Here is a 24761-nt window from a genome sequence, read left to right as displayed (position 1 = left end):
CTCGAGGACCCTGAGGCGAGCGAGGAAGATTGTGGCCGACTCCTCCCACCCTGGACACTCCCTGTTTCAGTCACTCCCCTCCGGCAGAAGGCTGCGGTCCATCAGGACCAATACCTCACGCCACAAAAACAGTTTCTTCCCTTCCGCTGTTGGCCTCTTCAACAAGGCCAAGGGACCACACTGACTCTAATGACTTCCTGCTTAAAATACACTGCTTTTTCCACTGCATTACAAAATTGTATCTTGTACATTTGTATTTTTTGTAATATTTGTATTTTTATATTGTAAATTACGGCAACTTATATTTTATTTTATTGTATATTTTATTTAATTCTAATTCCACTTAGTACTGCTAGTTTATGTACCCTTAGTATAGATAGTCCACAAATTTAAATTTCAGGTCCCTATATGTTTATTGTATGCACCTTCCTGCCAAAGCAAATTCCTTGTCTGTGCAAACTTTCCTGGCGAATAAATCCCATTCTGATTCTGATTCTCTAACCCTCCTGCTCAAGTGGACTGCTTTTTTCCCTGCTTTGGTGAAAGAAGCTATAGTACTGCCACAATGACTTAGTGAAATGTGGCCATTCACAACATACTAACGACACGTCTAGTGTACAGCACATAGACCTCTGATGCTTTTCGCTCACTTTGCTCTCTGAACTTTTGCAGTATCTATCTGATTTCTTTTGGGGGTCTTTATCTCAAAGAGTGAATCACCACAAATGTTTTTAATTAGCCACTGTCTCTGACCTCACAAACCCTAACTAGTCTTTCTTGTCTCAAACTCTGTGTTCAGCTCATCCAACCTCTCTGCAACCAGCTCTAATTTGTGTTCTCCATGGTACAGGGAGCAGTGTGTGGTAGCCCCCAGATGGAGGGTTCTCTAATTGGGCTAGAGGGACAGTCCTGGGCGGAGGGCTACTGGTGTGGTTATGTTTGGAAATGTAACTACAGCTTGCTTTTTCTGTAAATTGATAGATGAGGTGAGCACTATGGCTTCTGAAAACAAATACGATTTGAGTATTCTTGAATCTTTGCAAACATGGAAGACACGCTTGATAATAAGTTTGAGGTGTCTCTCAAAGTAACAATTGTTCCAACATGCTTTTATAGACCCACTGTAGCTCCTCTTCAGCGGACTTTAACAGTTCCACATGTCATCTCAGAAACGGCTGCATACCAAAAGTCATCGTACTTTAGTGCCATAAGATAATCACATCAATAGCAACAGTGGTCAAAACAGACTGATGACGGTGTCAAAGTACAAAGTCATTGACCTATCCAAATCAACGGTTACTACTGTAGGAGTCAAAAAGCGATGAGAATGGGCTCTGTGTTCTCTCGTGCCTTACATCCCCATTAGAGCCAGGCAATGGAAATCTCTAAAGGGCTCTCTCATAGATCAATAAAGCTTAACCGCTTGATAAATGTGTTGAGTGCTTGAGAATTCATTTCATAAATCTATCTGGTAACGATCCCCTCCTTACGACCACATGATTTTAAGGGCTCTGTTTCAAGGAATCTATAGATTCCTGTTGTTGTGGTGGAATGTTTGACTGCTTCTGGAATGGGTGAATAACTTGTTGGCTTTCTGGTTTAAGAAGAGCTCTCTCCCATACACTGTATTTGAAGAGATTTAGCCCCAAATCTTTAGACCCCAGGCCTCTAGACTTCTAAACTATCAGGCCACTAGGCCCCCAAACCCCCATACCACTAGACCTCCAAACCCCCAAGCCCACAGACCCCCAGTTCACCGTGCCCCCAGCCCTCCAGGACCCCTGACACCCAGGCCAACAGGTCCTGGACTAAACAGGCACATGTTGTCTGGCTGAGGTGGCAGAGCCAGGGCTTGAACCCTCCATTAGCTTTACCTACATTAACCCCAGCAGTCACTAACCCACCTTGAGCACAACAATGGAATCAGTTAAGGAGAAAAACTGACGGAATTATCTAGGGCTCTACTGTTCAAGCCCGCACATGCACTTGAACACATACACAAGTACTTATAGCCAATTGCATCAGGTTTCCCTGCCCCTCTTACATTTACATTACATTACATTTAGTCATTTAGCAGACGCTCTTATCCAGAGCGACTTACAGTAAGTACAGGGACATTCCCCTCGAGGCAAGTAGGGTGAAGTGCCTTGCCCAAGGACACAACGTCAGTTGGCATGACCGGGAATCGAACTGGCAACCTTCGGATTACCAGCCCGATTCCCTCACCGCTCAGCCACCTGACTCCCTCTTCAAGTGATAGCATCATTTATTAATGGGCTGTGTTCCTGTGGTGACATGGAAACCATTTTAATGATTAATCTGGAAGGAAAGTGGCCATTGTACCCATGGGGACCCTGTGGAATAAAGGACCATTCTGAATGGAATGATATTACTGGTCATTGATATGCAAAGAGAAGGACTCCATTTGATAATTAAGCATGGCCACAAACCTGATGCCTGTGTATTATAGTTAAAGTCTTTATTTGTATTGTATGTTTGTGGTTGCTGTGTGGACTTGAGGCACAATGGACACTCGAAATATAAATAAGATTTGCTTTCTAAATTAATGCAGGCCTTTAGGCTGAGTCATATACCAGTGATATGAGGGTGATATGTTTCTGTTGGCACAGAATCTCCCTCCGGGTGAGCTATTGTTCACTAAATTACAGTTTAATGACAAAATTAAGACTGCTGCCAACAGAGGGTTTACCTCTAAACAGCAGGAGAGGAATTCAGCTTATACAGTACAGCGGTTTGAAATTGAATAGCCACCTTCACACTCAAGACACAGCAGAGTGTGGAGTATGGAGGCTTATTGCTCTAGAAGTACATTCTGATATCTGCCAAGGATAAATTAAACGAATCAACTCTCTGGACAGCTGTACAGTACTATACAATCGAGGAATTGTCATACAGTTTTGAATGTTATCTCTTTTTTGACTCCTCAAACGCAGTAGGAAGATAGAAGGCCAGACTGCAGCCTTCACTGGTGGGTTCTAATGATGGTTCAGTCAGGCTTCCGCTGTTGTCATCTTTATCATTGACTTGCCAGCCCAGCTGAGAGGTGCTCCATTAGTTTTAATTAGGAATTCACCAGCGTCCTTCATTACACCCTTTCTTCCCCACCACACAATCATACAGATCCTGCAATTAGAGAGAGTGTTTGGTGGGAATAATGCAGCTGTACGATGTGTGGTGTAGAGACACAGAGAGGGGTGGCGATGGGTTGGGGGAAGGTGTTGGGTCGGGTATCCACTCTAATTCTACATGCAATGGTTCTCCTGATACAGTTCGATAAAGTTTTTCTTTTCTTTTTTCTTCTTGTTGTCTCCTTGTCAGGATTCTCTGGTGATTTTGGTGGACAGAGCATCACAAAATGTCAGTCCGTTGGATTAAGTTTAACTTGACACTGTTCCGTTGAATGTTGTGCATGTGTCGTGCAATAGCAAAACACAGCTATCTGTGTGCCTGTGTTTCTGCTGGGGTCAAATATACAGGCTTTGCCGTGACTGTGAGGAAGTCACATGGGTGAGAGAGTCGGGTGTTTTGTGAGGGCACCCCTGTGCTGAGGTCTTGGCTGGCGATAGGTTGGATCCCCTGGGCGGTGCCTCCATCGCCACGGCTTGTCAACCAGTCAGTTCCCACTGACAGGCCTTTCTCCTAATGAAGTGTCTGTCAGCCAGTGATGTCATGAAAGAGAGTGCTGCCACTTACTGCTCCTCTGCTGCTGCAAAGTCAATCACAGCAGATCGACTGGAGACAGTGCCGAGTTGCTCTGAAGGATGACCTTGACTGTCCAAGCGACCTTGACCTCAGGTGACCTGCTCAGGGGTGAGCCTGTTCTGTCAGGGGGACGGCCAGGTTTTGGCCAGCGTGTTAGTCACAGATGGACAGAGAGGTCACCACCTCCTCCCTCTGTGGGGGGGTTCATTCAAGGAATCCTTCTCTCTCCCATCCTCCGCTGCTCAGTGTGCTTGGCATGCATCAAGTGTACTGTACCGTACACTTTCAAGGTCCACTACCCTCCATCTGTCAGAAAGACAAAAATAGACTAACAAAGCTCGGCCGTCATAGAAAGCGGGGTTTATTTAGTCTTTTTTGTGTAGTCTCTTAGACACGAAAGAACCCTAACCCTAACCCACAACTGAGATTCAACAGAATGTATGCATGAGACACACCAGTAGCGGCCCAATCCGTCACACAGTCTATCGAAATTGACCTTGAAGTTCAGACCCCTGGCACTGACAAGTGAAAGACTATAGAGCAGAATGTGATGCTGTGGACAGTTGTGCCTTGACTGACCCTGCTACAGATCTCCATTCAGTCATACCACTACAATTCCTTTTACTTCAGTTGGAAAACGTTTGTGGATATCAATTGTGTTTTCGGTGGCTTAGAACTGTAGCATACTGACTACTGAAGAGGGCCTATAGGACTGACTAGTCCTGACTGCTGAAGTCTAGAAGCTCTTCCAGGTGTCTCAGTTGTGGGCCTTAAGCCGTGTGTCAGATTGTCCCTGTGTTGCTCTGCATTTAAATCATCCCTGGGTCTGCTGCTTATTCAAATAACATCAGCAGCCCTCGCAAAGCTCACCCAGCAGAAAACAGTAAGAATTTACAGTGGGAACATTTTGTGTGAGTATCTGTGAGAATATTATTATGGGTAAACCTTTGCCTGAGTGATATTTAAAACAGTCGTCAGTGCTAGTACTTGGATAGGGCTTTCAGCCCAGTGAGAGAGGGAGGGCCACAGGTTTGGCAGGTGGGCAGAATCTGCTTTCCCCATATCCCCTCTCTCTCATCTGCCTTTCTTCAGCTTTGATCTCCTTGTAACACATTTAAATCTCCTTATACATGATTTTCAGTTTGCCTTCAACCAGACGCACATCTCTTCGGAGAAGGATTATGTGACCAATCATCCCTACTTATAGTGTTGATCATGGCAGTGGATGTGCAGGGTTGCAGTAAAACTTTCTCTGATACAGATATGTGTATGATTTAAGATGTTAGTGAGAGACGACCATCTGTTTGCCTGATAGATGAAGATCTTATCTGGGGAGAGGACTGGTTGCCACCTGTAGCTGTGTGATTATGGGCATGGCTATGCGGTTGGTAAAGCAGGGCATGGATTGGGTAGTGGTGCAGAAACCAGGCCTGGCCACTGGCAGAAACCAGTGGCCAGGCCTCCCTCTGTGATGCTGTTTGCCCGCCAGACCGTTGCTCTGAAGGTGTGTGTGCCCACATGGCAGCGAGTAGGGGAGGGTCACCATAGGGGGCCAGTGTGGCAGTCAGACCCTGCCTGATCTCAGCACTCTTAATCCACTCCCTCTCCTGCCCTAGCTAAGAAAGGACTTGGGCCCAGACTTTACTGATTACTTTGACTGGCTGAGTTAACGTTGAATTAATTCAAAAAATGGTTAAGAACATAAGAGCCAAAGTCGCTAATCAGTAATTAACAACCTTGTTTATCCACACTTTCATTCGCTGAATCTCTTACCCTAGCTCTTTCCTTTAAGGCGACAAACGTTTTGTTTGTGTGTGTGTGGATGTTTCTACCAATCAATTCTGCTGTGCTGACTGAATGCCCCTGTCGTAGTTTTTCTCCGAGCTCCTTGATGACTGTGTTTCTTTTCTCCTGCAGCGGGACGCAAAGGGACAGTATCTGTTCGACCTCATCTGCCACCACCTAAATCTGCTGGAGAAAGACTACTTTGGCATCAGATATGTTGACCCGGACAAGCAGAGGGTGAGCGTGTGTCTTGTTTGTGGGGGGAGACCACAGAGTCGTAAACATAGAGAAAGAGAGACAGGCAGGCAGGCAGACTGACAGACAGAGAGACTCAAAGACAGCGAGAAAGACAGACAGAGAGAGTTACACAGGTTAAGATTGATGATTTATGCTCTCCTTTTGCTTTCTCACAGCGGTTCTTAGAGCAACCCTCCTTCCATCAGCCCTCAGCCCAGCACTGGTGTTATTACTGCTCTCTCTGAGATGACTTGTCTCTCCCCTCCACTGCTTGATACATGAAGAATTCACCCTTCCTTTAAATCCTGCTTTAGTCATGCAGAGTGGAGACAGGAGCCAGGCCCTGCTGATTCCCCCTCTCCTGGGCTGTCACTCACTGCTATTTTAGTGTCTGTTGTTGAGGAAGGGATGGAGAGAGAGAGAAAGAGAGAGATTAAGAGAAGACGCCAGGGTGAAAGACCCTTTGGTGTGGTGGAGGTGGGGATTGATGGAGCAATCCTTTCCAGAAGGACAGCAGGATAAATTGGAGGTGTGATGTACAGACGACAGAGCAGGCGTAACCTTCACCACACTGGGGAAACAGAACCCTTCCACGGGGGGGTGTCTGTATTACCTGGAGCCTTACCGTACATACTGCTCAAATAAGCTTGATGCATTCAGACAGTCTGGTAGATTTCCATTTGCTGATGATGTCATGACATAGAAGCTAGAACTGTGACATGAAGAGATGTGATTTATCTGAAACATTGAAGATTTCAATTAGTTGGAGGCTAGGCAACCCCTGGCCTCCCTGCACAGCTATCATTCCTGGATGAAATGTATACCTGCCTTATATTTCATATCTGTCACGTTTATGTTCTGTACTCTCTGTATTCTGTACTCTCATATCTGTCACTTTCATACACTATGATCTCATATAAATAAGTATTTTTATACACGTTTTCTTGTGGTTGCAGCATTGGTTGGAGTTTACAAAGTGTATTGCCAAACAAATGAAATGTAAGTATTTTTGGCGATTTTCTGTTCCTTGCTATGATAATTCAGTAAATTGAGCAATTATTCTCATTATCTCCATGGGGCTCTGATTATGCATGTATTTCTGAATAATGAATGCATTTGAATGCAGATGGTAGGACCTGTATTGTGATTTCACAGATCAAGATCCTCCCTTTGACTGTGATTATGGACAGATGATCTGCCCTTAAAATGACTCTAATAGAGCATATGAATACACCTGAAAGGTCTTTCACTACTATCTACCTAAGTGTACTACTGTGTAAATGACGTACTACACAAATATTGAAACTAATCTGTTAAGAACTATTTGTCAGTTGCTTTTTTTTTTTTACATCACTCTTGATCCAAAGCTTTGTTAGTTTTGTTTAGTATGTCAAACATACAGAATAAATCATGTCTACAATTTCTAAATCCCACTGTTTTAACATTCACACTGTTACAATAACAGTCCTTTTTGCTAAGTCTCTCAGACCTCAGTACATCTCCCCAAGCCTCCAATGCTAAATGCCCTCTTTTCTCCCTCCAGCCCAACCTCCCTTCACCATGTGTCTGAGAGTCAAGTTCTACCCCCCTGACCCCGCAGCTCTGAAGGAGGAAATCACCAGGTAGGCCTAACTGCATGCCTCCACCCTGTTGTCTGTTGCTCTGGTCAGCTGTCGTCTTATTCACTACTTTTCCCTCTGCATATATTGTATTGTGAGTGTACTCGGAGGCAAGTGAATGGAGGCATAACATCTCTGTGTACAGAAGCTTTCAATCACGCATAATTCTTGTTGTTCTTACCTTTCCCGTTGGTCTTTGTTCTCTGGAAAGATACTGGGCTGAATGCACACATAGCTACATCACTACACTATTGATATTATTGAAGGGGCTTCATAATTAAAAACCTGAGAGTAGTAGGTCTAAAAACAGTGTGATAAATATTCAACTATGTTACACAGTTCGAAGGAGGACTCTTAAAGTTGGGAAGTGTGTAAAAGCCTTTCACAGTACACCCTCTTAAGTAAGCTGGCAGCCTGGTCTCTGAGATGGATTCAGCCATTCTACTAGCTGGGATCTGAGTTGATCTGGCTGGCTGGTGAGAGGAGGATGGAGGACAGAGGGTCAGTGCCTGTTATTTTAGCAGCTTACTCTAAATGATACATGATTAGCCCCAAGCTAGCTCAGACTGGGATCACTTTTTCTCATCTCTGCGCCTCTCTCCCGCATCGTCAGTGCAGTCTGCAATGAGGTCACCCAGAAAACTAGAAAACCCAGCCCTCAATAGAGACCTAAACCACCCTCTGATCAGCCCAGATTTCCCCCACCTGATGCTGACAATGTGTAGATGGGGTGTGAGGATGCTTGTGAATGTGTACTCTTTTAGCACAGGTGGGATTGTGTCTCTGTAGGTTTGTCAGTGCTTATGTTGCTCCAAACCAAGAGGCGCACGTGGCCAGTTATGCTTCAGAGAGAACAGACAGTTCACTCAGGAGGGATGAGACGAAAACAGACTGCAGAGCACATAACGTTATTATATCGTAATGAATAATGTGGATCATAGATGAGTGACAGGGTGCTGATGGATGGAAAGGAGAAAAGCTAAGAGAGAGAGAGAGAGCTGGTGAGATTGGAATAAGTAGATCAGACAGAGGAAGTGTTGTTGTTTCTGGTTGAGGGTGTTTTGGACAGTGTTGCCACTCCACTTTCAAGTGAGTGTTCCGGTTTATCTCCACCTATTACATTTCCATCGTAATAGCCCTAATTCCAGGTGGTTCAGTGTTCCAGCGTGATTTATCTGAAACACTTCAATTAGTTGGAGGCTAAGCAAACCCTGGCTTCCCAGCACAGCTTTCATTGGCCCTAATTCCAGGTGGTTCAGTGTTCCAACCATAGCAGTGGGAGATGGCTGGAGCTGCTGCTGCTGTGGGTTGGGAGCCACTCACCGTCTGGGTTCCAGGCTGGAGGACAGAAGAGAAAAACTGTTGACAACAGCAATTTTTATCATCAGGGCCTGAGTAGGGGACTCAACCTCAGTGAAGGCTCTGTTCCCAGAAACAAAAAGCTAATTTCACCTAAATGAAAAAGAAATATTCAAAACGCCCACAGGGAAATCTCAAATCAACATCCTTTTGATATTTCCGTGATACGGAAGTTCCGTTTTTTCGAGGGCTTTTATTTTCTGAAAGTATATCTGGCTAGAAATACGTATGCTTCTTTCTCGTAATAATTGTCATGCTGCTCTGCCCCGACTCTCTCCGGCCACAGATATCTAGTGTTCCTGCAGATCAAAAGAGATCTCTACCATGGCCGCCTCCTGTGCAAGACATCGGACGCTGCCTTGCTGGCTGCTTACATCCTTCAGGGTAATGGGGGCTGACAGGTGGAAATGGCCCGCACCACTCACAGCACTGCACTTTTCACATGACCCTCACCCCCTTCCACCACCCATCAACCCGACTCATCCAAGCATCCAGCATGAAGAATAATCTCACTGGGGGAAAAAAACGAATGAATTACATGATTTAGTTCCACAAGATATAAAGTTGGTTTCTTATCGGTTTGCATCCCAAAAATGCCCGCTGGTTATCTTTTCAAACCGATCTCTGCAGTTTTTTTAAAAGCATGAAAATAAGTATTTTCATGCCCCCAAATCATGCAGCTACACACTATACCTAGATTGCATTGTTAAACAATCCCTATAAAATGTTACAGCCAGGCATTAAAAACTAACTTGTGAATGTATTATGTTCTACAAGATTCCAGTTAATCAGACATGTTGCTATGAGCTTTATCTTCTGACTCTGTAGAGTTACAGAATGGTAATCAAACACAGGCATGTGTGTTCACGCACATACTGTACTGTAAGTCTGCTGAAGGCCACAGAAGATGCAGTGGTAAATGGCAAGCAGTCTTCTGTCAGGTGCCCTGTCTGTAGCTGCTGAATTAAAAGATGTGTCACCTCCCGATTGGTCAGAAGAATTGTCAAGGGAACTTGGTGCAGCTCTTGAAGTCACTGATATAACACTGCGGCTGTTCAAGCTATCGCATTTAAAGAGCTCTGCTCACACACAGGCTGCTTGTTTCATCGCAAACACATGAAGTGTCATTGCACTTTGCTCTCAGTAGAAATCGTGTGTAAACCTTCCCCATAATGGTCAATAACCATCCCCCTATGAGGACATGTCAAAATCTTCAGGATTCATGACTTACTGTGTAAACGCGTGTTTCTTTCCTCCTCCAGCTGAGATCGGGGACTATGACCCAGGGAAACACCCGGAAGGATACAGCTCCAAGTTCCAGTTCTTTCCCAAACACTCGGAGAAGCTGGAGCGAAGGATTGCAGAGATACACAAGACGGAGCTGATGTAAGGACCAGACGCTGTTTCCTCAGTATGGCTTCTTGTAACACAACACGTTGTCACACAAGCTTTAGTTTCTACCATCGTGCTCCTGCTCATTGCAGTAGGGAATGGGTCATTTGTCACTTCATTCAACAATTTGATTGGCCGCAGATGGAAAACCTTGACGAACCACTGTCTGGGTGGACAAGCCAGGTCAATTGTCTACTGCTGCTGCAGAGAGCAGGGTTGAGTAAGCTGGATGACATCAGCAAACATACCTCTTCCACAGTCATTAGTGTGAGGGTCACCATGCTAACTTTGACAGAAAATGTAGTGTAATACAGACATAGATGGTGACTATGTGTAGACACAAAACACACTCGTTCTAGTCAACCCTTATGCTATCTGATGAAGCACATCTTAGGTGATTGCACGGACATGGATATAAGACAGTGTGGCACACTGATCCTTTTAGCTCGGCCTCAGAAATTCCACACACATAATGGGTTAACCATAATGGTTCAGCTATTTATCTTAGCAAAGTGCATTTCCTTTGTTTGAACTGCCACTAGCCTGCTCAGAAATGAGAGCCATTGTTGGGCTGATGTAAAGCAGCAGCAGTGGGTAAATTAGCTCAGGGTTTTTTCAAGGTTGATGTTATCCTTACAGACTGAAGGAGAAGAGGTCAGAGGCTAATAGAGAAGCTAATCTGCCCAGTAACACTGCTCAGCGACCTGGTCAATGGATATGTAGAACATAAGTCATGTCCACACCAAAGGGACATGATTACACCAACCAAACCTGAAGAGTAGAGGCAGAGCATGCTGACAGATATTTGGGGGGTGGGGATAAGCATCTTTGAGTATCTAGAAAAGAGCAAGACAAATGTTATGTATTATTATTATTATTATTACTCTGCTGCCCTCTAGTGCAACATTTGTCCCTCACCCTCAGGGAAGTGTATACCTACACTATGTTTAGTAGGGAATGTATTGGGATATTAGGGATGCTGAATCGGGGGCTCAAGTGATTCTGAGATACCGTTTCTGTTGGTTTTGATGCTTCTCCTGTTACTGTACACAGCTAGCTGTGGGACAATGAATAGTTAGAGGGTGATTCATTGTTAATTAGCAGTGTTAATTAGTAAAGGTATCAAGGTGGCATACTTGGTCTGTACAATCAAAGAGGCTTGCTCAGAGGGGCATTGCTTACTGGCATGCACTAATGCAGTACATTTACATGTTAGTCATTTAACAGACATTTTATCAAATGCAACTTTGAAAAAGTATATTTGTCAACAGTATGTAAAGTGTAGTTTGGCATAACCCTTACACTGGAAGTACAGAAGTGTTTGGTGCAGTTGTACACTGTGTTTTTCTCACCCAAACACTGATGTCCAGATGTTGTGTGTGTTGATGCTCTATCCCAGCGGACAGACACCTGAAACGTCAGAGCTGAATTTCCTGCAGAAAGCCCAGATGCTAGAGACATACGGTGTGGACCCGCATCCATGCAAGGTCGGATCCTTTTGTAAACAAACACCATGCTGCTCACTAACAAGTAATGTGAATCGCCTGTCCAGGTTAATCACACCAGCTCTGTGTTGTGTGCCCCAGGATGTTTCTGGAAACCCAGCCTTCCTTGCCTTCACACCGTTTGGATTTGTCGTGCTACAGGGGAACAAGAGGGTTCACTTTCTTGAATGGTGAGTGTCGGCAGTGTTGTCTTAGACACCGATGTATCCATATGCACCCAACTTGTCTACATCCTCGTATACTGCCCATAGCCAGGTTACTATGGAGAAGGACTGGAGACTCGAAGGATGTGCTGACTTAATCTATGTACAATATTCACTATGAGAAACGTCCTACTATATGCCTACCAGCATGTATGTTTTCGCCATAGCTGGTTGGATTGTCGTAACAAAAGAGCATGAACATATGTCTCTCTCCTTGTGGCCAGCACAAGAGGCAACACAGACACACACACACCGGGATACAGGTGGCTAATTACCTCAGCTAGCCTCTGCCAGTCTGCACTCACTATGCCAACAAGCTGGCAGGCTAGACCTCAACTGAGGTTTACTGGTGTTCACAATAGCCACAGAGAAACACTCAACTATGCAGCGAGTCGATACAAACACAGGTCTGCACCACATGTTTTCATGGTTAAGCTCTATGACAGCGATCATATTGGAAATCATACCGGTCAGGTAAACAATATTTCTGGGGGGTATTCCAGGTAGCAGGTTTAGTGAAAACTTTGAGTTGTTTAACCCTGAAAAGAGGCTTACTCCGAGGTTTCCGTTCCAGAAAGAGAGGTAACGAAACCTTTTGGTAAGTTTCCATGGTAACTAACTCCGTGAAACTAACCTGCTCGCTAGAAGGTTTTCCATGCCAAACTCTGCGTTTTTATCTATCCCCTTCCTCTTTCTGAGCCTGATAGCGTTGGCAGACTAGGGATATCCTTTTCTGGTTCAGCCAACCGATCTCGAACAAAATTTAATTCGCTTAGTTATACGCCGGGAGAGGATTTTAAGACTGCGATTCGATGTGCTTTAATTCCCTGATGAATACCTAGGTTAACGTTACCGTTTCCCGTCACAATCTGTAATGTATTTTAGCAACATTGTCAGCCCTTAGGCCAACATCGCTAATGTTACTCGCCGTGGACGTGCACTCAGAACTGACCAAATGCTTTTTGGCACTGAAATAAAGACAAATAATTGAAATTGTATTTGGTCTTCTTCATTGCCTACAAATAGAAATCTAACAATGATTATGTTTATTGGCTATTGTTCCTATAATTTACATGATTCACCTGTGACCATGTGCCATCCTGTAACTGGTGTTTCAGTAAATCTATTTCAACATTGTAGGGGGTCAATATTGGCCAAACAACTGAAACTAATTCCCCTATGGTTTGAAGGAAGATGGGAAACTGAACAGTGTATTAACATTAACCAAATAATGCCAATACCAATGGAATTACAGTTATTCGACTCTATGGGTTAAATCAGAGCAAGAATAGTCAAAGTAAGGTTAAATAATATAATAATTTAATCATATTGCAAATGAATGAAATCAATGAAGGTTAACTCTTACCTACTCTACCATGATTATTGTAAACTAGAGATAGAAAGCAAGAGGTGAGGAAGAAGGAGTAGGACAAGCCAGAGCTGAGGAGAAGGTCTCAGGAGATCAAGAATCCACAGATGCTTCACAATTCCTTTTATACCCAAAACAACTAATAACACCACAATCTTGACCCTTACTTATCAACATGACTAGCAATGCCACAGTAAGTTACACAATGATGTGTGAGAGCCATCAAGTTGAGACTCCATCCAGTAACTCCAGATTTTACCATATGAGAGGTGGGGGCAGGTTGATAGCCTTACAAGATCAGCCTTTATTCTTCTGCCTTAAGTACACCATCTCTTGGTCAAAATAGAAATTCAGCAAATTCAACAATTAATATTGATATAGATTATTGTTTCTACAATTAACATCACATGTTACATGCATCCTCCTGTAACTGGTGTTCCAGTAAATCCTTTTCAAGATTATACTTTATTCTTCTACCCTAAGTAGGCCTACACCATCTCTTGGTCAGTTTTTAGCAATTCTTCATGAGGTGCAATGTGTTCAACTCATTTACTTGTAACTGGGAATACATGGGATTGCATTACATTTCACAGTTCCACATGCAGAATTCACCTGCCATTAAATGAACATATCACTGTATACTGCATCCATGCTCTGTTCAACAGGATCAGAATGTGCAAATCGTTTTTTATATTCATTATTCTCATAATTTCAGTGTAACTGACAATTCCACACAAGGGACACTGCTATTACAAGTTGAAATAGGCACCAATTGATATTTACTTTGTATCATACATTTACATTACATTTAGTCATTTAGCAGACGCTCTTATCCAGAGCGACTTACAGTAAGTACAGGGACATTCCCCCCGAGGCAAGTAGGGTGAAGTGCCTTGCCCAAGGACACAACGTCGGTTTTCACGGCCGGGAATCGAACTGGCAACCTTCAGATTACCAGCCCGCTTCCCTAACCTCTCAGCCACCTGACTCCCACCTGTATCATGTCGATATATGATTAAAACCAAGGTGACTTCGAGGCTACAATCACAAGCGTATAGCTTAAGCAAAATATGTCTTACCTGTTTGTAGTATGTTTTTATATTTAATATAACATTGAACATGCTATTATATTAAGTCTCCCACTTTTTCTTCTGTAATATTAACGGTATGGACTGGCTATTACATCAAATGTATGCATTGACTTGGCAGTTTGTCTCCCACGCCAATTGTATACGCTGCTACAGCCGTGTTGCCTTTTTCCCGTAATATGTGCTCAGATTGAACACGAAATAAAACTTATATCTGAAGTGTGGTGAAGTAGGACAAGGTTTTTTGTTGCTGGGTGCCATGGTTGATCCCAGTATCGGAGCTCCATTGATGTTGGCTTTTAATAGTTCTCATGCGCGCGCTTAACTCAGAGTTGACGTACTCCGAGTTGAGTTAACAAATTCAAATCAGCTTTTCTGGAACCAAGTTTTCAGAGTTTCCAATTTTAAAGTAACTCAACTCAGAGTTCAGGGTTAGGCTCAGAGTTTGTTAAACCCGCTACCTGGAATACCCCCCTGGTCATTGATTTCTATGTTTTGTTTTTGTTTACTTTTAGCACACAAGCGCTGGGTTTCTCTTTCAGTGTCCCCTGTGTGTTGGCTGCAAAACCAGATATGTTCCGTCATCCGAACACAGCTCTTTTGCTGTGACCTGCCTGTGGTTGTGATTAATATTTAAACAGCGTATCTGGCTTTCTCTGCCGCTTGCGTAAACGACTCTCGTTTCTTTGTGGTTAGGAACGAGGTGACCAAACTCAAGTTTGAAGGGAAGACATTCCATACATATGCATCGCAGAGAGAGGTGAGATTGAATTCAGGAATTATCGGGAGGCGGATGTGTTGTGTTTTGGAACGCCGACCGTGTCCATCATTTGACCTTTATGTCTTGACAACGCTGTCACATTGAAATACCATGTTCTAGTCACATCCCAGCATGCACTTCACATTTAGTCTTTGCAATGATAACAGAATGTTCTGCTGCTCTGGGCATAATTGTTTGCTAGTCAGATTTTTATATTTTCCTGCATGCCCTCTTACATGCAGGATCAAAAGTTCATCTTGACCTATTTTGCACCGTCACCTGAGGCCTGCAAACACCTGTGGAAGTGTGGAGTAGAGAACCAAGCCTTTTACAAGTGAGTCTGACCCTTTTACTGTTCTTTCATATCTGCCCTGCAAGATGTGTTCTATGCCGTCACCCTGAGGTGCTTTGAGAGTTTCTGGTGGCTTGTCAGGGACGTGTGCTACAGCTGACCTTTAGTGAGTTAGTGGGCTCTGGGGCAACATCTCCATCCTCACCTTCCCCCATGATATAGAGACGCTGCTCTCTTCTCTGTCTCAGCCGTGACGGATGATGACTATGTCTGTCCTCTCTCTGTCTCCCTCACCTTGTGTGAGATGATAGAAACCCCCACCCAACTCCCATACCCCCATCCTGTCGACAGCACCAGCACCGCAGAGGGTGTGCTAATGGATGGGCCTGCCATTCTCCTTGGTCGCCTGTAAAGGTCAACCGTGTGGGGGGTTGAGAGGGGGAGTGGTGGGGGGATTTAGGGGCAGGGGGGGGTGGGGTGGGTGGAGAGGGCAAACCAAGGGCAGCCCCAAGCACCATCTGGAACAGAGTTTGTATGATGGGATGATCTCATGAATGAGCAGAAGGGCTAATGCATTGTAGCTTTGCATGATGTTGGCAGAAGAAAAATATCAATCAAAACAGACAAATAGGAAACAAGATCATGGAGCTCCACTCAGAAATATAACATCATATCACACACATATAATTCAGAGAATTACTTTTGATAACCAGTTATAATATTTACGCATTTGTGACTTATTCAATATGTCTTTACACATTGTATGCACATAAGATGTATTCAGCTCCGGAATGGATCCAAATAATGCTAAGCTTTAGATAAGTAGGCAGGCAGTGTCTTTGCTTCTTCTCGTCTTAGTGTTCAGAAAACGGCAACACTCTAGAGGTTACCTTCAGTCAATGCTAACTGAAAGGGACAATATGCTTAGCAATCAGAGCATGAGCTTTGTGGTCCATAGGGAAATTATTAATAATTTCACCCTGCCTGCTAGATGATTTTTTTCTTGAATGCTCACATTCTCATATAGTCTTATTTCCTTTATATCCTCACTGAAAGTCCTTCCTATCTTATCTCTGTCCTCCCTTATTTTCTCCATCAGACTGGACAAGTCAAGTCAGGTGCGGACGGTGTCAAGCAGCAACCTGTTCTTCAAGGGCAGTCGCTTCCGTTACAGGTACGCTCCAGTTTGATGGGTGACGTGTTGGGGAGGGGGAAGGAAGGGCACTGCAGACAGGTCACAGCTGGGCTAGGGTAGGCTCTCCTGGGAGAGCAGCACACCTACTGGACCTGAGCCGACACCACGCACACAAGGAGACAAAAGGGGCATGAAGGAGATGTGTGTGTGTGTGACAGGGTACAGAACTGTGTACAAAAATGGATACATTGAGTTTGTTTTTCCAAGGTTAAATTACCTGCTTGGGGATGAGTTTAACCTGGTGGGCAGTGATTGGGCTCAGTTTAGCAGGTTAATTTGATGACATTGCTCACAACACTTGTCAGAGGTGTGTGTGTGGGGGGGGATATCTATTTGTCTGTCTGTCTTGAGTTTGGTTCTGTTTTCATGTTTTACAGTGGACGAGTGGCAAAAGAAGTGATGGAGCAGAGCGCCAAAATCAAGCGAGAGCCTCCAGAGATACACAGGTAAAACAAGAGGAGGTGAAACACCATACACTGTCCTTGAGTTTCTCACATCTGTATCGTGGTCCCACGATGATTCTACATTTACATTTACATTTATTCATTTAGCAGACGTTTTTATCCAAAGCGACTTCCAAGAGAGAGCTTTACAAAGTGCATAGGTCACTGATTCTCTTCTTGTTATGCCCTGATGGAGTGTGTCGCTCATCTCTCGCCCTCTGACATGTGTTTACTGTATGTGTGTGTGCGTTTGTGGGTCCTGCCATTGCCTCCACAGGGCTGGACTGGTTCCGAGCAGAAGTTGTCCATCCATCACTCACGGCCCTCGCCTCACTAGTGTACCGAGGACTCGCAGGAGAGCCGTCCACATATCTATCATGGAGGGTAAGATCTCATCCTCCCCTCAGCCCTCAGCACGACCACCCACATTCAGCAGACACCCCAGAAAAACCTTTACAGGGTACCACAGTGTTGGTGTCAAAGGTCATATTGTTTACCAGAAGAGGCTTTAGGAATATGGCTCCATCATTATTTCTTTGTTGGCTTGATCGGATTAAACTCTCCTTCGCTGGACAGTGTACACATACAGCATCGGTACCTCTGTCTTGATCTGGGGGGTTTAAAACAAAGCTGTGCATAATGAATTAGAGCATTATGAGAGGTGAGTGTGAAATCCAAAGAGTTTTAAATGGATCAGGGCTTTGAGTCTATTTGAGACCCAGTAGCCCTCCCCTCTGAAAATATGCAGATGGACACACATACTCACACACACTCACACACACACACATACACACACACTGTAACCTGAGCTCGGCCCTGTCCATGCTTGTGGTAGGGGAAGGCCAAGTCACAGGCCTGGGTGTCAGTCAGACTGCTTTACTTCAGTGCCAGCTCTTTCAGTGTGTGTGTGTGTGTGCTTGTATTAGAGAGAGAGAGAGAGAGAGATATAAAAAAAGAGAGAGCAGAGCCAGCCAGACAACCTACAGTCCCAGGATTCAGCCCTCATGGGCAGGTGGTCTCTCTCAGACTGTATTCTGTGCTCTCTCCCCAAGGCTAACCTTGCAGGCTCACACTGCAGCACAGGCCGGGGTGGATAGGAGCACCGTGACACTTAGAGGTGCTCTGCTACGTATCCTTGTCACAGCTGATCTCCTGCCTCTCATCCATACTCTACTGGGACTACAATAAAAGTACACCTGTCTGCCGACAGCCTGGCTGAGTCCTGTTGCTGTAGGAAGGAGAAAGTGAGAGAGACAGAGAGAGAGACAGAGATAACTGATGTGTGTTCTTGCCAGCTCTCTTAGGAACACACCCACTGTGTGTGCTGACGGGGTGTCTTAACAGAGTATTAATACCCCAGGCTGCCGTAAATAGCCCGGCCCTTCCTCTCCATGTATGTCACTGTTCTGGGTGGAGCTTGGACAAGCGCCGGCCAGCGCTGACCCCTGCAAACATTGCTTCTGAAACACTCTCTGAGCACCTCGCAACACGGCAACTGTGGGACTACCTATCGGGCCTACCAAACGTTCCACGCACAGCGAGAGAGCGTTCAGGACAGGAGGGGGAGCACAGGGACGCGTATGCTTTAGCTGTAGAAGCCACCAGCGTCCGCCAATATGGTGAAGTGTCTGATCCGCATCACCACCCGGGTGAATGTCCACCTACGCATGATCAACCACTGCTACCGGGATGTGAAGGTGCGCGTGCTGAGCCTGGGGCCCCGCATGCTGGGCAAGGCCCTAGGCGTGCTGCCCCTCTACCCCATCCTGACTGGGCTGCCTGAGTCTGCCAGCGCCTCACCCCTGCCCCGGTCGACCACACCTCTGCCTGGCACCCCGACAGGTAGAGTCATCTCAAGACGGCGCCCATGTGACTGTGTTGATTACCTGCCGCCAGGCGTCCTCTGGGTCGTAAATCAGCCATACATTGTCAATGTTGACAGAATGGAAATGGTCCTGTGCCTCTTTATGTCGAGGCTTTTAAATCACTGGGCTCATGGTGAATGAATTGATATTTAGATTTAGATGTATACGTTAAGTCTTTTATTGGAATGTTGGTTCACATAGTTAATATCCTGGTTTTGATTTAGAGTTTGTCTGGTGAGAGTGAAGTACCATGATTTGGTGATGAGACTGTGTTGGATTTTTGGTTTGTTGAGAAAGAGAATTTTGGCTTATGGCTACCTCTCATTCGGAGGTATGGATATTGCCTGTAGCAATCGGCCCTCCAACCAGCCATACCCTGGGATGTTAGTGAAGGAGATTGCCTACATGTAAAGACAGCTGTCAGCTTTATCCCACACTACCTTACCCTACCATCACCGCACACTTTTATCTTTCCTGTTTTTGATTTGAGAAAACCCTAGCAGTCAGCTGGGTTTAGTACGCATCACCTAATCTCCTCCTTTGGATTCTCGGATGAAGATTTTTTCATTCTGTGTGAAAAGCACACATATGGCAGTTCAAATGTGCCTACTCATCAAAAGATCAAATGTTAATCCTTCTCCTTCAGAAAGAAGGGATGATATTTCTGCTGTGGCTTTCTGAGGAATGTGACAGTCAGCATTGACTCTCCTCTGCACAGACATACTGTACTGTACTGAGGAGCACTGTAATGTTTAGCACTTTTAAAAAGAATGTCAGAATGCACACTTATCGTACTGTGTATTTGTTTCTGTTTTTTGTTTATTCGTTGGTAAATTTGTTTTGTTTATATGTTTTGTATTGATTTTCTTATCTAGAGAAATCGAATCTAGTATACACTTCAGATCATTGCACCCAGTTGAGACCCATGACATGGTTCAGCTGTTCAGGAAGTAGATTTAGATGAAAACAAGGATATTTTACAGATATTAAGAAGCTTTTGAAGAGGTACTGCACTCAAGCATTTCGCTGACAAAATTCATTTACGTCAGTCAGCACTGATTCATTTTGGTGCAGGTCTCATTTCAGATCTATTTTATGAAGCATGAATTAGGATTCTTTCCTCTTCAGATTTCATGGGGCTCTTTTTGTTAATTATAACTCTGTGCTTGAATTGAGCAATACTTCGTGCTACCTGTATTGCCAAGTTATCAAGGCTTCTGCACCTTACAGCACTATTCTGAGCCAATATACTAAAATAAAATAAGCATACTTCATGACCTACTGGGGTTTGATTATGGGGTTATCTGATTGCTAATGGGAAACTGGTTTAAACGGGATGTTGATACCCACTGCATTGATGCAATGTTGAAAAGATCTGAAACTTATTATATTAAAGGACTAACTGTTTCTCATGAAGTGGAAGCCATTTTGTAATGTATATTTGGTGCCGGTACCCTCTGTGTCAGGGCAGTCCATGTTTATTTACTGGACTGAGGCTGGTGCCTGAGTGTCTGCTCTCAGTAACACAGCTCCTGTGGTACACTGTAGCAGCAGACTCTCCACACCAATTGATCGCTTCTATAGTGTGTCTGAATCAACACCACCCATAGACAAATACTCTTCCACAGACAGGCAGTCTGGGCTGCGATTGAGATTGATAGGCTTTTTGTGCTGATGTAATTCAACTCTGTTGTGTCCATGCTTCCACCATCTTCCTTCCCCCTCCCAACCATCTCTCCCCCAAAATGCTCCACCTCCCCTCTCTTTTCCCTGTCCTTCCTCTGCCTTCCTTCCTTCATTTCTGATTCATCTCTCACACATCTTCACACATCTCCCCTCCTTCTTTCCTCCCATCCCTGGCCAGGTCTGGAGTCGTTGCGTGACAGCGCCCACTCCACGCCGGTGCGCTCCATGTCCCACGGAGACTCCTTCATGCCACGATCGCGGAGCCAGGCGACCGATGGCAGCGATGGGACGGCGGTTATCTCCGACGAGGCCTACAGCCCCTCCGACAGCGTCCTGCCTACCCCGGTGTCCGACCACAGTATGGACCTGGCGGTCTCGCGTCAGATCAACGGCGCCCCGTGCAGTATTGAGGAGGAAAAGGAGTCGGAAGCAGGCACCCCATCAGTGGGGGAAGCAGGCGAGTTGGGAACTGACAGTAAAGCAGCACTAGAAGGCCAAGGGGGGTCTTCGGCACTCAGCGAGGTGGAACAGGTGAATAAGTTTGTTTTAAGTGTCCTCCGTTTGCTCCTTGTGACCATTGGACTCCTCTTTGTCTTGCTCCTCCTCCTCATCGTCCTCACCGAGTCCGACCTTGACATTGCATTTTTACGTGATATCCGCCAAACCCCCGAATTTGAGCAGTTCCATTACGAATACTTTTGTCCCCTCAGGCGGTGGTTTGCCTGCAAGCTCCGCTGGGTGGGCGAGTTGCTCATTAACAAGTGAGAGTGAGGCCGTAGCACGCGTAGCCCGTTTGGGGGTTTGAGAAGACCATTAGGACTCCAGAGAGGAGAGCAAGCTCTTCCCAGCCATGAACCCAGCTTCTCTCATGATATCCTGCAGACATATCCCTCGGACCACTCCTGGTAACACTGGGCTAGGAGCTCTCTCTCTCTTTTTCTTCATTTTTTGAGTTCCCCTTCTTTTTTTCCTATTACGTTTTGTTTGTTTTTTACAAAGCCAGATGACATTTTTGCATTTTTTTTATTTCAGGTCATTTCAGGTATTTTATTTTTTCAGAAAATATAAACGAAAAAATACAAAACTGAAATCAAAGACTGAAGTATTTTAAACAGTTCCTTTTAGGAACAAGACATTAAGTTGCATCAAATGAAACTTGCCTTCATTCAATATTTATTGTATTTAACAGAAGTTTGCGTAAGGAAAGAATGTGATGGAAAGTTCAGAGAATCAGGGAAGTTGCAAAACCATAGAAATCCTTCACAACAAAGTGAGAGAAAAATTCACTTTGTAATGTGTATGCAGATGAAAAAGCATCCATCACAACCACAATTTAACTCAATGCTTTAGTTCAACAAAAGTAGGCCAGAAAACCTGAAGAAATGAAAACAATCTAGGTGACATCTATGAAAGTGCAAGTTATTGTTATGAGTGTGGTCAGGGTGACAATGCCAAATGCCTTTTATGGAAAAAGAAAATGTTAATGACTGAAGAAAGTTTTTAATTATGTGAATTGTTTTTAAGAAAGTCAATGATACTTTAGTATAAATTATGTACAAAGTAGAAGCTGTGAAGTTCAGATCCGTTTTTTAAAGTTTTATAAGGGATGCAGTTAAATAAAGCAGTAACAATGTTGTGCGACCCAATAGTGTCAGCAACTGTTAGAGAAGTGTTCATGCTCAAATTCTTGCAACCCCTCGGCACCAATAGAATCAGTCTAAATACTGTAGATGTGCAATACTACTATTGTTTTAATACTTCAGTACTTTTAAATGTGCACATTTGTTTAATCATATTTCTTTATTTTATTTTATTCACTTTTCTTGGTTATTGTTATGAATTAGAAAGATTTCTTTATATTTAAAAAATCGATTTCTTTCAGTTCCATATCAGCCTTGCTCTTAAGTTTGTGAATACCATACTCTATAATTGATTGTTAGAAAAATAACAATAATGTACTTTTTGTACAAAGTAGTTTGTTTCCTAATATATTGACAGTTTTCCATGTATATTTTAACAGAACTGAAATGTTATTTTGTTATTGAAGATTAAATTATACCTTTTTTAGAGCTGTTTCAAGTTAGGTCAAGCCTTTGTGGAAATATTGAAAGAGCGTCTTGAAAACAGGGCTTTTAGCCTGATCCACACTCCACTGATCCCACCTCTCCCTCTCCACCAGCAGCTACAGTTTCTTCACAGTATGCAAATATTTTTAATCATCAAGAAACACCTTTAATGGCCCAATTTGGTAAAGCAAGGCACAGCAGATGGTTGGCAAACAGTATATTGTCTAAACTGTAGACCTGACCCTAGTATCAACTACCACAAAAATCTGGGTGTCTAAAATGTGTTAATACCTTTTCACATTACAATACATAAGTCTTATTCTGTAGGTTGGGGGTCAGATGGCTGAGCGGTGAGGGAATCGGGCTATTAATCAGAAGGTTGCCAGTTTGATTCCCGGCCGTGCAAAATGACGCTGTGTCCTTGGGCAAGGCTCTTCACCCTACTTGCCTCGGGGGGAATGTCCCTGTACTTACTGTAAGTCGCTCTGGATAAGAGCGTCTGCTAAATGACTAAATGTAAATGTAGTTTGAGACTGTGATGGTGCAGATTATTTTGCCTCGATTGAAGGAGCAATAATTCTGCTGTAATAGCTGCTGGATTCTGGGTAAAACCTGTTTCATGTATCCTGTGCCTGGTACAGGTATAGCTGAGCTTGTTTGTGACTGTATGTTGGGAAATAACAAAAGTTTTAGTTGGTAATAAGAAGAGTTGACAGATAATGAAAGAGGATGATCTTATTTTTGGACAAATAAGAAAAAAAGTATACGGGCAGAGTGTAAAAGAGGTAGGGTTACAGAGGATGTCAGAAGAAGGGATTTTTGAGAAACTTTGATAGTGACCAGAGAGAGAGAAGTCAAGATGGCACATACTCTACGTGAGCTCCTGGTGGCTCGTGACCTTATTGGCTATGCAGCATTGCCTGTTTTGGCTTGTTATTTAACACCGTAACTCCTACACAGCTGCTCCACTGAGCTCCCAGTGGTGCTGTCTGCTCTGGGGAGACCAGCCTGCTACCACATTAGCCGACTCCAAGCTCCTATGAATACAGATCACAACTTTAAGTGTCATACTCATTCATGGATACAGATTTACAGTACAGCTAAAGAGAGCCACAACCTTATTTATATTTTACTGACACACAAAGACAGCTGATAAACTAACAGGGATAACAACTTAAAGAAACATTTTAAGATAGACACTGTAAAATATAAAAACAAACTTTAAGAGTTTGTTCATTTTATGTAATTATCACATGTTTATGCTATAAAATCAACCAGTTAAGATTGGAAGCAGAAACTAAAGATTAGCTAATTGGAAAGATAATCTTTTTTCCTTGGTCTTTTTACTTACCTTACCATTTTTTTCAGCATTATGTAGCATCAATGGTCTTTCCATGCATGCAACAAACAAGGCAGCATTATTCAATGAGCAATAATCAGTAAAATTGTAGGAGCATGTGGGCATGAATATAAGTTAATATGGAAGTTTTACGTTGGACATAGTTTTTTGCGTTGTCAGACTGCTTTGAAGAAATAATTTCATTTTATCCAATTTGGTTGCCTGATGATACTAATGTGAAATGAAGACAGCTAACTTTTTCTCAGTAATTACAGCATTGTGTATTGGTATTTATTTATTGTTAGTGCTCTTGGTGAGATTGTACCTGTAAAAGTTAACAGTTAAACAGTACTTCAGCGTGACCAAGGGGTTGTTCCCTGTGCCTCTTGTTCAGTATCTAAACAGCTATGTACAGTACATCACCAAAGGGGCAAATAAGAGAATGGAGAGAGAAATGCAGAGGATCTATACAAGGTATGGGCTAAACCCTTTAATTTCACTACTTTTAAAGGGAAACCACTGTTTTGTCCCATATAGAGTTTGTTCAGTAATGTTGAGTGGATGAGTCTGAACTTACGTAGGTTATAGATTATTGGGTGGGGACTTACAACAATGTCTTATGTCCAGATGAAGATGTTTGCTGTATCTGTCTTAATTTTTCTGTAAAGGAATAGTGCAGCTGAAAAACCTTGAATCATTGTTAACATCTTGGTCTGGTGTCATGTTTACATTTCTTTAACTGATCTCTCATGCGAACTGACAGTGTGCTTATTAGTAGTAGGCCTATGTTTCTGACTAGCTGGTCGTGAGTTAGACAATAGCACTGATTTTGGAC

General features: G+C 43.8%; 1 protein-coding gene across 2 annotated transcripts in view; it reads left to right on the top strand.

Annotated features, from left to right (window-relative positions):
* The window catches only part of LOC136942580 (FERM domain-containing protein 5), a 58001-nt gene extending 36444 nt beyond the window's left edge, over positions 1 to 21557 (top strand). The window contains exons 2-14 of one of the 2 annotated variants that reach the window (XM_067235556.1): positions 5641 to 5745; positions 6702 to 6744; positions 7289 to 7367; positions 9010 to 9107; positions 9986 to 10109; positions 11515 to 11602; positions 11702 to 11790; positions 14977 to 15040; positions 15283 to 15374; positions 16432 to 16506; positions 16905 to 16973; positions 17248 to 17354; positions 20700 to 21557. In XM_067235556.1, the coding sequence (XP_067091657.1) occupies positions 5641 to 5745; positions 6702 to 6744; positions 7289 to 7367; positions 9010 to 9107; positions 9986 to 10109; positions 11515 to 11602; positions 11702 to 11790; positions 14977 to 15040; positions 15283 to 15374; positions 16432 to 16506; positions 16905 to 16973; positions 17248 to 17354; positions 20700 to 21286 (1620 nt within the window). In that variant the 3' untranslated portion in view covers positions 21287 to 21557. The remainder of the gene's footprint in view (positions 1 to 5640; positions 5746 to 6701; positions 6745 to 7288; positions 7368 to 9009; positions 9108 to 9985; positions 10110 to 11514; positions 11603 to 11701; positions 11791 to 14976; positions 15041 to 15282; positions 15375 to 16431; positions 16507 to 16904; positions 16974 to 17247; positions 17355 to 20699) is intronic. The other variant, XM_067235557.1, reaches the window with a different exon arrangement.
* The last annotated feature ends 3204 nt before the right edge of the window (positions 21558 to 24761 follow it).

Source organism: Osmerus mordax, chromosome 4 (genome assembly GCF_038355195.1).
Source record: "Osmerus mordax isolate fOsmMor3 chromosome 4, fOsmMor3.pri, whole genome shotgun sequence".
In the NCBI taxonomy this organism is placed as follows: domain Eukaryota; kingdom Metazoa; phylum Chordata; class Actinopteri; order Osmeriformes; family Osmeridae; genus Osmerus; species Osmerus mordax.
This window is presented reverse-complemented; position numbering and strand designations above follow the sequence as displayed.